The sequence below is a fragment of the Sorghum bicolor genome, chromosome 4, assembly GCF_000003195.3.
Source record: "Sorghum bicolor cultivar BTx623 chromosome 4, Sorghum_bicolor_NCBIv3, whole genome shotgun sequence".
NCBI classification, from domain to species: Eukaryota; Viridiplantae; Streptophyta; class Magnoliopsida; order Poales; family Poaceae; genus Sorghum; species Sorghum bicolor.
In genome coordinates this window covers 60,383,031-60,397,897 of record NC_012873.2, presented here as the reverse complement: position 1 = coordinate 60,397,897, position 14,867 = coordinate 60,383,031, and the positions used below count along the sequence as shown (strand labels likewise).

The 14,867-nt window shown below is 43.7% G+C and overlaps 2 protein-coding genes across 3 annotated transcripts; both read left to right on the top strand.

The window, feature by feature from the left end:
* LOC8071769 (protein XRI1) lies at positions 3,944-7,272 on the top strand. Of its 2 annotated transcripts, none has more exons than XM_002454331.2 (9): positions 3,944-4,303; positions 5,225-5,277; positions 5,376-5,489; positions 5,569-5,705; positions 5,805-5,883; positions 5,948-6,041; positions 6,128-6,180; positions 6,451-6,531; positions 6,619-7,272. In XM_002454331.2, exons 1-9 carry the CDS (start codon positions 4,242-4,244, stop codon positions 6,867-6,869), a joined length of 924 nt encoding a protein of 307 aa, XP_002454376.1. In that variant the 5' UTR covers positions 3,944-4,241; the 3' UTR covers positions 6,870-7,272. The 2 variants fall into 2 exon arrangements, with proteins under 2 accessions (XP_002454376.1, XP_021314408.1); XM_021458733.1 differs by having other exon boundaries at positions 5,373-5,489.
* LOC8071768 (protein XRI1) lies at positions 13,023-14,066 on the top strand. Its single transcript, XM_021460618.1, has 3 exons — positions 13,023-13,422; positions 13,543-13,698; positions 13,786-14,066. Exons 1-3 carry the CDS (start codon positions 13,332-13,334, stop codon positions 13,998-14,000), a joined length of 462 nt encoding a protein of 153 aa, XP_021316293.1. The 5' UTR covers positions 13,023-13,331; the 3' UTR covers positions 14,001-14,066.

Sequence of the window (14,867 nt, the reverse complement as noted above, 5' to 3'; positions counted from 1 at the left end):
TGTGGTGGCTTCTTCTAATGTTATAGTTTGAGTTGTTTTCTGAGAAAATTATATATACTACTTCAATCTAAGCCAAACTCAAGAAGCACTCAGTAAGGGCACATACCCTACTTAACTTCTACTCCTTACATTCCAAATTAATTATAAGTCATTTCAAGAATCTTGAAGAATCAAAACATCTTAAATTTGATCAAAAGTTATATGTTACTTTATGTTTATACCATAATTTATTTTTTTACACTAACAAAATTCCTAGAAAAATACACAACATCAAACTAATTTCAGTACTTGAAGCAGTCGGAATTGTTAAAGGATAAGCACTAATAATCAACAACTTTAGTAGTCACCTTCTAATTTTATGATTATATAGTGTGGTATGTTTTTTAAAATTCAAAGTGCTCAAAAGATGAGTCTCTTCAAGTGGGTCATCCAGTAGTCATCTTCTAATTCTATGATTATATATAGTGGTCTGTTTTGTATAGAAATCAAAAGACCTCAAAATATGAGTCTTCAAGTGGAAACGGGCCGGGTATGTTTGGCCAGCGGAGCGGACTCGGACCGGTTTGCTAGCTGAGAGTAGTTAGTAGTACGACATACGACATTATATAATGGCTGTCAGCATTATTTCCATCGTTTTCTCTTGTGGACGTCGTGTTATGCATATTATTGTTCACTTGGGGTGGGCTGGGGGGGTCGCATTTCGTCGAAAGTCTCGGCCGGTTCGGCAACAGGTCACATCGCTCGCCATCGTCTATACGCACATCACGCTCTCTAATGGATCAATCCACGGCCTGTCCTTTCGATCGAAAGACGAACAAGTCTAGCTCGAAGAACGAAACTTCTTATTTTTAACGTACCTTCAAAGACGTTATGGACAGAAGGGTCAATGGGTCAACAATGGTTTTGTTTATTGACTCACAGCTATAACTCGTTAACATTAGACAGAAGGATCAATGGGTCAATAATGGAGCTAGTGTTGGATTATAGTATATACTCCCTCCGTCCTAGTATATAAATATAAGGCATAACTACTTCTAGTTCAAATACTAAGAATATATTTAATTATCTCTCTCAACACTACTAGTAGTGTATTAATGTCTGTGAGAGGACACGTCTTATATTATAGGACATGATTAAAAAATGCTTACATCTTATATACTCCCTCTGTCTCAAAAAGAGTGTCGTTTTAGAATTTCAGACATCTTATTTGACCATTCGTCTTATTCAAATTTTTTACATAAACATTATATATTTTGTTAAGACTTATTTTATCATTAGAGATACTTTACCCATGATTAAATTATTTTATAATTTACATAAAATTTTTGAATAAGACGAACGGTCAAACACGATATCTGAAAGTAAAAAACGTCACTCTTTTTGGGACGGAGAGAGTACGAGGGTGTAGCTGGTTTCGAAGCACAACCCGCGCCGTTAATCTCTGTCTATATCTTTTCTTTCTATTGACCAAAAAAACGGGACAACATGACACTGTCAATCTTATTCTAGAAGAGAATATATATATATATATATATATATATATATATATATATATATATATATATATATAAAACACTACTCCGAGCCGATCCGGCTGCTAGTGTAGGCACGCAACATCCAGTGTGTGTGTATATATATATATATAAATATAAAATAAACACGTACGTAGGTCTCCCTGTAAAACGAGCCGTAGATGAGTAATGAAGAGTACACACACGTTAGCACGCCATATGGCCTATCGTATCGCTCGCTCGATCTTATCTGTCGAATGTATCAACCATTCAACAGTGTTTTTTTCACAACAAATCAATGAATGGTACTTTCAACCATGGCCAAACAAGTGGTATTCCGGATGCAGATGCTCAAAGCAAGTTGGAGTATGCATTGATTTCCTGCCGTAGTGTTCCTCTTGCCGTGTGAGGATTGTGTCGTCGTGGAAATTATTTCGGGTCGTTTGTCACTGTGGAATTTGTGTGCACACCGAGCTTTCGTCTTAGCTGTCTGTCTGGTCTCTGGCCTGGCTTCGGCGGCTGCGCTCGGTCGTGCGTTCGACGGTTTTGTACTTTGCACCGGGGATTCCTTGCCGCGCTGCACAAGTGGGAGCAGCGTCTGTATCTGAGCTGCGTCTTGCACTCCTGCTCTTGTCTTCAAGTAGTTTTTTTTTAAGTTCCATTGCCGGCTTGTATATTTATATATAGGTGCATTCTCGTTGAGAGTAGCAAAAGTTTAACTAAATATATAAAAAAATATTAATATTTATGATGTCAAATAAATGTATGTATGTCCAACAGGCCAGGTCGTGCCTCTATGGACTTTGTGTCTAGCTTTCGGCCCAAGGTACGACCCGTAGGTCGATTTTCGTGTCGTGCCAGCCCGCACACCCATCAATAAACCAACACAACAACTTATTTTCACAAGTGTTGAAACATTTCATCACTTTCATCAGTATAGCAATTAACAACACATATATACAAGTCATAACTGCATCAATATTTTATTTTTACCGAGCCGTTATCGGCCAACGTTGGAACGGGCCGGGCCACCGGGCGGCACGGGCTGCACGGCCATATATAAATAAATGTACTATGAAAATATGTTTTATAATAAATTCAATGGTACATAGTACGATAAATATTAATGTTTTTTTGAGAGGAGCATCAGATTTTATTTTTTTTCTCTTTTGAAGAATCGTCGCCATTTAATTTAGGCTTTGTTTAGTTCCAATTTTTTTTTGAAATAAGTACTGTAGCACTTCATTTGTATGTGACAAATATTGTCCAATCATAGACTAACTAGGTTGAAAAGATTCGTCTAGCAAATTACAGGTAAATTGTGTAATTAGTTTTTATTTTCGTCTATATTTAATATTTCATATATGTGTCTAAAGATTATACAAAATCTTGATTTTTTTTGGATTTTGATGATGAACTAAACAAGGCCTTAAGAGGAGCATCATATCAGATACACGGAGTATGTGGGTACTTTGTATTGTCCGAGCATTTGGCCATAGGTTCTACTCAAAATGGCAATGGGTATCCGAAACCCGAGTACCCGACGGGTTTTACCCGATAAAGACGCGGGTATGGAATGGATTTTGTACCCGCAGATACGTTGTCGGGCGAAATCCTTTACCCAACGGGTATGGCGGGTACGGGCGTGGAATAGTAGTACCCATACCCGCGTACCCGTGGGTAAGAAATACCCGCAAAATGAATAAGCAACCTAAGCAATTTAGCCCATATAGCCCATGAACTGATTGACTGAACGTGGGAAGTGTTGAGCGGCTGGTGTGCTACTAGTGCTGCTATTAATTTGCTGGAAGTTGTTATGTTTAATTTCCTATAAGTTGTGATATTTAACTTGCTGAAAGTTGTTATATTTCTTTTGAACTCGGGTATATTTTCGGGTATGGAATACCCGTCGGGTGCGGGTACGGAATGAATTTCTTATCGCGGGTAACCCGATGGAATAGGTTTTGATCTGGCGGGTGCGGATATGGGTGGCAAGTACATCGGGTACGTACCCGTTGCCATTCCTAGGCCCTACGACAACCTTTTGGACAGGTACGGCCCAAAACAAAACCTAACCTTGGTTTGTTTAGTTCGCAAAAAATTTCAAGATTCCCTGTCAAATCGAATCTTTGGTCGCATGCATGAAGCATTAAATATAGACGAAAATAAAAACTAATTGCACGGTTTACCTGTAATTTGTGAGATAAATCTTTTGAGCCTAGTTACTCTATGATTGGATAATATTTGTCAAATAAAAACGAAAGTGCTACAGTAGCCAAAACCTAAAAATTTTGCAAACTAAACAAGGCCTGAGCCCAAACCATTAGTAAGGCCCAAAAACGCAACAGCCCACCGCACAAGGCCTTCTAACCCAGACAGCAAGACCCCAGTGCGCCAGCCGCATCTTCCTTCTCCGAGCGCGCCTGCTTCGAGCGAGGGTTTTTGAGCGAGCTGAGCACGCGGCGCGAAGGCCGAGGGGGTTGTGGCCAACGGCCTTCTCTCTCAGTCAGCCCATCTGCCTCTTGCTCACCTCCCCCACCTTCCCATTTCTTCCCCTTTTTGACTCACCCCCCCTTCTCCATCCCTCGGCCTACAAATGCGGCGCAACCGCAGGCGCAGCAGCAGCAGTCGGGTACAGTAGGATACCTCGGTCGCATCGCGCACAGTAGACACTCAAATCCGATTGCCGAGGGTGCGAGGAGGGTTGCAACGGCTAGTTGCGGCGGCTTGATGGACCAGTCGTACCATGGCGGCGCCGCCGCCGCCGCCGCCGGTGGAAGCGATGGCCAAATGTGGGTGAGAGGGACTCGGGTCGTGTGTGTTCGTCATTCCGTATCTTTCAGGGCTTGTCTCGTCTTGCGTTTGTTGCTGATCCGTGTTTTGCGGGGACTTGGTGGGGGATTGGGGTGTTTGGTTTTGGGTCGGGCCGATGCGCCGCTGTCGGATGATACGAGGCCTCGAGCAGGCTTGCCGGCCGGCCGATTTTGGCGGCTGTTGGTCGCCCATGTCGCCGATCTAACAGTGGAGCCTTTTTTTTTTAAAAAAAACACAACAGTAGAGAAATCCTAACGCGGCGGCGATCTGACCTGGTACTTGTTCTACGTTGAATTGAATTTGATCCGCTTATTGGGATTTGCTCTTGCAATAGTGCGCACTCTGGAATGGGCGCGTGCGTACTGTTCGCTATAATGCTTGATCGCTGATAATTAAGTTGTTGGGTCGTTTGTAAATAGCTGCTGGCCTTTGATTCTCTGTTTCAGTGGCCAATCGACCTTACATGTCAAACTAAAATCCTATAGCTTCATGACCTGTCTTAAGCTTGCCTGAATGCCTGGTTCAACATGTACATTTGCTCAGTTGAGAGTGAGGCTGAGGATATGGGCTCACAGGGGCTGGAACAGGTGTGTGTAATGCTGTTCGTTGCAATGCCTGATTTGTGGCAATTAGTTTGATGCATCACTTATGGGCGTCTGATTGTTCCTTTTAGTAGCTAATCATCCTTACATGGCAAACTAAAATCTCTTCAAAATCCACATACACCCTACGGCCCTACCAGAGAAGCTTCTTGGCTTGTCTTCAGTTTGCTTGATTTAACTTATGCCCTCTCAACTCTTCCCCTGTACCGAATGAATCTAAATTAAACTGCTATTCCAGTGCACTACCTCGGTGGCAATCTATTATACTTGTACCTGATCTTGTGATGCTTTTGGCAGTCTCTGGGATTGGCAAACAGGAGAGCACTGCGAACCTAGCGATGGAAGTCATGGTACTTTCAGTCACATCCATAACCTATGTCACAAATTAACTCTAGAGTATCTTCTTGGACTTGCTATCCCATTATGTCTCACCCTTTTTTTACAGCAGATGCTACTAAATTCTTGTGGGATTGCCTCAATCAAGATGACAATGAGCTGCTGGGATTGCTTGGAAATCGAACCCCACTGAGAGACTGCTGTGATTTCTTCGCCGACCTTGGTGGTATGAAGCCTTTTTTTTCTGACAATCATCATTGCTGACACTCTTGAATGCATCGCTTAAGTGTCTGTTACTTGAGTAGACATCACCTGCAAGGAGACCCTGGACCTGGAGGAATCTCGGGAGTCAAAGCGGCGGCGCATATTGGAGTACCCTTCAGAGTCTAGTCAGTCAGAAGTTGCAAGTCATGAAACTGGTTCTCCTTTTGTCACATCTGAGGTTTTTCACTTGCTCCTAGTCCTTGCTATGTTTCAAATCCCTCTCTTTTGCTATTCTTTGCATATCACAGTTACGCTTGTTTGTTGATCCATTTTTCAGGTAGCAGAGGTTTCATTGCTCTGCACTGATGAACCAGAGAGCTTAAATTGTGATATGCAGTACACTTCAAATAATTTAGGTTCGTATTTTCATTATATATGCTTAAATAGTGTTTCTGTTTGCTAATTAAAATTTGACATCAGATACGAATTCAAATGAAGCACCCTATGAGCAAGAAGATAACCATTTTGAACATTGCTCTTATGGAACCCCAGTGTACATCGAGCCTGATCAAGTGTTAGTTCCTCTCTTGTTGCACTTTGACCACTTTACTGGGGCCTATGTTTATTTGTCAATCGTGATTCATATCCTATTTGCTGTAGGCCTTGTAGCTGGGAGAGCATTGCAAATATTGATGATCAAGCTGGTATTTCAGGTCAGTGGGAAGCATTTTTTTCTGTACTATTTGATAATCAATTTTCTATTTAGTTTTTCAAGTCAGCTTCCAACATATGTGCGAGTTTCCAGTTCCATTATATTCCTAAACTTATCTGAAAGAGCAGTTTCCCATTTTCCTCTTCCACAATTGTGTATTGGCAGTTGCTGCAATACTATTATGACCAGTAGCCACACCGTTGAGTGCCTTCCTGGCACCATGCTTTTGTGTTTGTGGTCAGCAACTTACCTATTATTTATATGCCCACAGGAACAAGCGAGATTGCACCGTTGACAGAAAGTTTCATAATGCAGGAAACTAGGAAGCTTTCTACACTCAAAGTCTCTAAAGGTATTTCAGTTTGACAGTATATTATTTCTTGAAATGCAAACCTCTAGTTTTATCGGTGTTGTCATTTGGCTTCTTCTGGCTTGATAGGTGCTTCAACAGTTAAGGTGAAGCAAAACTTAACTACATCAGTAGCATACCCTTTTACTCTCATCAAACCATCTTGGGAGGAAGGTGATGTTACTCTTCAGGATATAAACAAGCGAATCCATGCTCCCCCAAAGAAGGCCCCGGAGATCCTGGGAACTTCAGCTTTCTCTGGCAAGCCAGTGATCGGCAAGACAAGAATCAGAACAGAAGGGGGGAGAGGCAGCATCACAATTCTAAGGACAAAGGGCTGACCGGTTCTCTGGAAGCCTGAGAATGCTTTTGATCCCTTATTTATCTGCTACTCTCCATTTATCAGAAGTGAGGGGTGCAGCTCCTTGGTAGTCAATTGTGCAGGCCTGAGAACCTGAGGGTGCCATTGATCCACAGCTCCTTGGTGGTCAATTGTGCAGGCCTGAGAACCTGTGGGTGCCATTGATCCACAGTTGAAGGAACAGAGAGGCCTGAGAAACTATGATTGCCATTGATTCTTTGTAACTTTCCAATTATTACTTTTATTCCTTCCAGTTTTGGTGTTGAATCACTGTAGATGCAAACTCTTTCTTCAAAGGTTCAGCATTCTTCCGGTGTATTTATGACATGTGGCTAAATGATAATATATACAAAAAAAAAAATTAAAGGAGTTAGTGCATTAAATTCCATTTACTTTTCTGTGGTTCAGGCCTGTGTCCTGGATAGCTGGTATGCATCCTGACAGGCATTCTGTACTGTGGGGTGTTGCTTGTATATTAACTGTGGATATCACAAAGTAGGAGTATGATGAATCTTGATCCATAGGAGGATGTCCAACTAGTGGCTAACCGTACATCTAGAATTCTGTTAAAATTTGGGAACACTTGTTTAATGTTTGGGAGCGGGAGGAGAGGCGAATATACCTAGCCACGCCCAACATCTGAATTTGAGCATATACTATCTGGGCATGACAACGCCACCACCACCAGCGACCCCTTCGTTCGGACTTCGATCCAAAAGCACATAACCTTCTCGGCTGTCGGTCTGTTGTGTTCTCTTGGCATGACAACGCCAGCGCCCAGCGGCGACACCTACCATGGGCGAGCCAAGTGCTGCATAGGGTGGCGTGGGCCAGCGGCATCGGCATAGGCAGTGTGCGCGACGGAGATGGCACCTAGCTCGGGCAACGTCGCGTCGCGGGTCCGGGTTCCGTCCCTCCGGGAGATCCCGTCCGCACTGGGGCTTGCCCAACCCAGGAGTCGTCGAGGAGGACAATAGACGCTCCGGCGGCGCCACGCGCTGAAGGGAGAGAGCAACACCCAACACGTACTGCTGGATGAAGAAAGGGGCGTGTGATGATGCAGCTAGGTACCCGTACCCCTGGCGCGTGCGCGTGGCCTTGGGTTGGTGTGCCAGGGAGCGGAGGTGGCGGTCCATGGGCAGCCGCGGCCTCATCCCCTTCTGCGTCGTCGTTCTTGCGGTGTCAAAGAGCAAGAGAAGCGAGAAGGCCGCGTCCGCGCGAGCGCACCCCGATTTTTTTGCGGTCGTTCGCGCGGGCCGATTCGGGCGTACGCGGGACGCCGGTTGCCACCGGAAATCTTCCGGTCCGAAACCGGAGCAGCGCGCGGCGCGCCGATGACTCCCGCGGGCCGCGGTGACTCGCGCGCATTGACGATCACAACGCAGAAACGGCCCAGCGAGGCAGCGACAGCCAACCTGCTCATGAGTGGCAAGGCAAGATAACTGGACGGTTGAAATACAGGGACATTCGAGTGTGAATTTGGAGAAAGTAATGGCTCCAAAGAGGGTCGTCCAAATATTAGTAACATCAATGGGAAGCCACCTAAACACAAGATTGTAAAATAAGTTAAGGCTACTGTGAGATAGGATCAAAACACAAGTTAATGTTCTAGGCGTGCTTTGTAAGAAGAAAACCATGCATGATCTGGGTGAGGAACACAATAAGGCCTATGCATATATGTCATAAAGTACCTTCAGCTTCAAACCATCTAAAATCCCAGCTCCAGGAACTATGTGAGCATTAATAATATCCGCCCAGCCTAAGATGCAGAATATACCTCTGAACCCAAGTAAAGACAAATAGTTTATAATTGCTTTTTCTCACCCTTCAGATTGCATAGTTACTGTGTTCCCAATGTCAGTAAACTTGCGGTCTTCAAAGATCAGAAAGTTGTGCTTCCCAGCAATCTTCAATTGAAACTTAAGAATCAGTGCAATACAGAGTAAGCTATGCAGTAACCAGATGCAGAGTATAACTTCAGCAATTGGAACAGGAATACCAAAAACACCTCTAGTAATGACTAAAATTAAAATCAAGCTAAAGAACCAAGTAGATTGGCCTTGTATAGGGATTTTGCCTTTCAGTAATGGACCACCCATTCCGATTACACATAAGGTTAAAAGATTAGTATAACAGATCGGGGAATAGGTAATTAATGTGCTTGCAAAACAAAACACGAGACAATCCCCTAACCTTCTCCAGTTCCTGCACTCTTTCTTCCTTCCTTTTTTCAAACCGGAGCCATCCCCCATTCCCATTAGAGTTAACGGAAATACAGCAATTTGTAGACTGTTTTAGACAATAAGGAAAAAAAGACAAGCCAGGTCTAGCAGACTCACAACCAACAACTAGCCTTAACAGTCTTGTCAAAAAAAAAAAAAAAAAACTAGCCTTAACAGTCCTAGAACAAAACGCAAAACAAACCAAAATACGCAAGGGTGAAAGCCAGATCAACATTCCAGGCCCAACAGAGAGCTGGCAAAGTTACAAGGATAGCCAAAAGGAGGGGCTTCAGACTTCTTGACTGCTCTCAAAAAGAAAGAGTTGTTGACCATCAAAAAAAAGAAAGAGTTGTTCTTATCTGTCACTGCAACTTATCCCGCTTCCCGTGTAGCCAATACTGAATTTTGGGTTCAGACTTCTTGACTGCCCTAAAAAAGAAAGAGTTGTTCCTATCTGTCACTGCAACTTACCCCGCTTCCCGTGTAGCCAATACTGAATTTTCCCATTGCTCATGCAAGGCAAAAAGAAAGAGTTGTTCCTTGCCGGCATGTTGATCAGGTCAGTCCTTGAAACCAGTCTCCTTCCAGACAACAACCCAAACCTGGCTGAAGCGCAACCTTCCAAACCAGTCTCTGTAGGGTAGTCATGCAGACTACAGTAGTTTTGAAAAAAGGAGATAGGCTAGTTTATTCTCAGCCGTGGGCTCACTGTATTTTTTTTTTTTTTGACGATCACCGAGTACACGATCCCCTTCCCTAGCTTCTAGGCATGGTGACTGGGCCAGCAGTGCCTTCCCCTAGCTTCTAGGCATGGTGACTGGGCACGATCTTTTGATCGGCCAGCAGTGCTCCGGCATCTGTATGTACCATTCTACAATTTCCTCTACCCAGTCAAACTAAAATCTTATTGCTTCATAATTGTCAGCGACCTATTCTTTCTCATACAGTCGATAGATAAGGATCAGCTGATTTGGTTAGTCGGTTGTATAGGTAGTGGCCACTAAGTGAGCTCCTGGTCATCAGCTGATCCTATTCTTCAGGCTAGTGGTTATACATTAGTGTTTCGGCGCTTTGTACTACACACGCACACTGTCTTAAGCTTGCCTGAATGCCTGGTTCAACTGTTAGACATATAATCCAAGCTCAAAGTCGAGTGCGTCTGTGATGCATGCTGTTTTCATGCAAAGGCCCTCCTTCCTTCTAGCTGTAGACTTAGCAAGTAGTGGTGTGGGATGGCACGGATCGGTAGGCGTCCATGGCATGCGCGCGGTAGTTGGATCAAGGGCCATGGTGGCCATGTAATCTTTGCTTATTTATGCCTGAAAATAGTAGAAGAAAAGCTGTGTTGTTTACAGCATGCACCAAAGCTTGACGAGTTGTCCACTGTGTTCGCGTGTGTTCACCACTGTACCAGGGTTGTCTTCCTCGTCTCCGGCGACGGGCACCGGCGAGCCGAAGACTACATCAACTTGTACACTGGCTCAGTTCGCGAGGCCAAAGCCATGTTAGATAATCCACGCTCATCACCTCCTGTGTATCTCGGTTGTAGCTAAGGTTTAGCTTGTGCCTGGTGTTTACCGAGTCAGGCGCGTCAGTTAGTTCGTGGTCTGATGCATGCTGCGTTCATGCAGAGATCACCCTCAATTGTAGGATCAGTAGAGTAGCGCGCGGTGTGCTCTCGTCCGTGGGATGGCACGGGCCAGTCCGAGAACGTGGCGTGCGCTCAGTAGAAGCGGAGGCGGCTTACTCGGTCTAGTCGTGGGATGGCGCGGCAATGGCGGACTCCGGGGAAGTCGCAGCGTCGTTGGTCCATCGTGGCCAATTTTTGTAATCTCTCATATAAATAAGATTGAGTCCAGAAAACGTCGCGGTTGTTGGCGACACAAACTCTCTCGCGTTCATACACTTTCCACCGGGTTCGCGTGCGTAATCTGCTGTGCCTGCAGATCTTCTTCCTCGTCTCCGGCGACGGGCGCCAGCGAGCGGAGTGATCCAGGGACTACAAGCCATAGCTTGGATGGAGGGAGGATATGGGCTCACGGGGGGTTGGGACAGGTGTGTGTAATGCTGTTCGCTGTAATTCCTGATTTGCGGCAATTAATTTGGTGCATCACTTATGGGCGTTTGATTGTTCCTTTTAGTAGCTGTAGCTAACCGACCTTACTTGGCAAACTAAAACCTGCTCAAAATCCGCATACACCCTAGCAGAGTAGCTTCTTGGCTTGTCTTCAGTTTGCGTGATTTAACTAATGCCCTCTCAACTCTTCCCTGAACTGAATGCTTCTAAATTAACTTGCTATTCCGGTGCACTACTTTTGTGGAAATCTATTATACTTGTACCTGATCTTATAATGCTTTCAGCAGTCTCTGGGATTGGCAAACAGCAGATGCTACTCAATTCTTGTGGGATTGCCACAATCAAGATGATGATGAGCTGCTGGGATTGCTTGGGAATCAAACCCCACCGAGAGACTGCTGTGATTTCTTCGCCGACCTTGGTGGTATGAAGCTTTTTGTTCTGACAATTATCATTGTTGCCACTCTTGAATGCATCTCTTAAGTGTCTGTTACTTGAGTAGACATCACCTACAAGGAGACCCTGGACCTGGAGGAATCTCAGGAATCAAAGCGGCAGCGCACATTGGAGTACCCTTCAGAGTCTAGTCAGTCAAAAGTTGCAAGTCATGAAACTGGTTCTCCTTTTGTCACACCTGAGGTTGTTCGCTAGCTCCTAGTCCTTGCTATGTTTCAAATCCCTCTCTTTTGCTAGTCTTTGCATATCATTACGTTTGTTCTGTTGATCCATTTTTCAGGTAGCAGAGGTTTCACTGCTCTGCACTAATGAACCACAAAGCTTAAATTGTGATATGGAGTACACTTCAAATAATTTAGGTTTGTCAATCTTAATTGAAGGGCAGAGCTCCTGCCAACTTTTCAAAAAATAATTTAGGTTTGTATTTTCATTAACCCTAAAACCCTAAACCTTAAACCCTAAACAGCAAGAAGATAACCATTTGGAACATTACTATTATGGAAACCCAGTGTACATCGAGCCTGATCAAGTGTTAGTTCCTTTCTTGTTGCACTTAAACTACAATAGGCCTTGTTTGGACGTTGTCTGATTCACCTCAATCCACATGTGCTGGGGTAGAATTTAGTTCAAGTTCCACTCCAACACATGTGGATTGATGTGAATCCGACTACATCCAAACATTGCCTTACTGGGCCTATGTTTATTTGTCAATCGTGATTCATAACCTATCTGCTGTAGGCCTAGCTGGGAGAGCATTGCACATATTCATGATGATCAAATTGGTATTTCAGGTTAGTGGGAAGCACTTTTTCTGTACCATTTGATAATCAGTTTTCCATTTAGTTTTGAACTCAGCTTCCAACATGTGCGGGGGTTTTCAGTTCCATTATTTTCTTAAATTCTGACGTAATACCAGAAAGAGCATTCTAGTTTCCCATTTTCCTTCTTGGACAATTGTTTATTGGCAGTCGCTGGCTTGCTGCAATGTACTATTATGACCAGTAGCCATGCCGTTGAGTGCCTTCCTGGCACCATGGTTTTGTATTTACGATAAACAATCTATGCATTATTTCTAAAACTCGACCGGGGCACGGTGAGAAAACATGCCGTTGAGTGCATTCGTAGAACTATGGTTTTGTATTTACGATCAGCAATTTATGCATTGTTTCTAAAACTTGACCGAGGCGTGGCGAGAAAACCCCTAAACCCCCACCTCCATCCATACATGGAGGCCTTTCTGTCGCCCAAGTGAGATGAGGACGGGCGAAGGGACTTTTTTCAACCCAGCCTGAAATTCGCTACCCAGCCTGAAATTTGCTCCCACTGGGATTCAAACTTAGCACCTGGGAGGTGCCACCAGAGTGTCTAGATCAAATGATCTAGCATCCTTTGGCAATTTATGCATTATTTCTATGCCTACAGGAACAAGCAAGATTGCACCGACGACAGAAAGTTTCGTAATGCAGGAAACTAGGAAGCCTTCTACACTCAAAGTCTCTAAAGGTATTTCAGTTTGATAGTATATTATTGCTTGGAATACAAACCTCTAGTTTTATCAGTGTTGTCATTTGGCTTCTTCTGGCTTGCTAGCATACCCTTTTACTCTCATCAAACCGTCTCAGGAGGAAGGTGTTATCACTCTTCAGGATCTGATCGAGCATCCTTTGGCAATTTATGCATTATTTCTATGCCTATAGGAACAAGCAAGATTGCACCGACGACAGAAAGTTTCGTAATGCAGGAAACTAGGAAGCCTTCTACACTCAAAGTCTCTAAAGGTATTTCAGTTTGATAGTATATTATTGCTTGGAACACAAACCTCTAGTTTTATGTGTGTTCGTCATTTGGCTTCTTCTGGCTTGCTAACATACCCTTTTACTCTCATCAAACCGTCTCAGGAGGAAGGTGTTATCACTCTTCAGGATCTGATCTAGCATCCTTTGGCAATTTATGCATTATTTCTATGCCTATAGGAACAAGCGAGATTGCACCGACGACAGAAAGTTTCGTAATGCAGGAAACTAGGAAGCCTTCTACACTCAAAGTCTCTAAAGGTATTTTAGTTTGACAGTACATTATTGCTTGGAACACAAACCTCTAGTTTTATCTGTGTTGTCATTTGGCTTCTTCTGGCTTGCTAGCATTCCCCTTTGCTCTCATCAAACTGTCTCGGGAGGAAAGTGATGTTACTCTTCAAGATATAAACCAGCAAAACCAGCGAATCCATGCTCCCCCAAAGAAGGCCCCGGAGATCCTGGGAACTTCACATTTATCTGGCAAGCCAGTGATCGGCATGACAAGAATCAGAACAGAAGGGGGGAGAGGCAGCATCACAATTCTAAGGACAAAGGACTGACCAATAAGGGTTGATCTTTATTTATTTGCCACTCTCCATTTATCAGGCCTTGTTTAGTTTCGAAAAGTTTTTGAATAATTATAGCATTTTCATTTTATTTAGCAATTATTGTCCAATGATAGACTAATTAGGCTTAAAAAATTTATCTCGCGATTCACAGGCAAACTGTGCAATTAGTTTTTTTTGTTTTCATCTATATTTAATGCTCTATGTATATGTGTAAAGATTCAATGTGATGGGTGAAAAGTTTAGTTTTTTATTTTTATCTATATTTAATGCTCCATGTATGTGTCTAAAGATTCGATGTGATGGGTGAAAAGTTTTCAGATGTGGAACTAAACAAGGTCTCAAGAGAGAGAGAGAGGGCAGCTCCTTGGTGGTCAATTGTGCAGGCATGAGAACCTGAGGGTGCCATTGATGCACAACTCTAAATATGGCAACGGACAAAATCCGCGCGGATAATGGCTTTGCATGCCCACACCCGTGACCAAAATCTTGTGCCCGCACCCACACCCACTACCCGTCATGGGCAGGAACCTGTGCCCGTGCCCGCTATCCGCGGGCAAGGCTCGCCCGCGGGCATGCCCGCATACCCGCTAGAAATACATTTATTTAACAAAAGCATGTGAGAAATGTAAATAGATCACACATTCAAATAGGAGTCTCAGTTCATCATGGATCACAGATCTCAATACAGTAGTTCTTCACACAAACAAATATAATCTTAGTAGTTCTAGTTTACCACACAATACATTACAAGGCTACCATACAAGAACATATTCAACAACGAAGTCTTCCAAGTGATGCAAATAAATGAGACATCAACAAGTTGATTAGTCCGAATATGCTTTAGTGATACAAGATTCA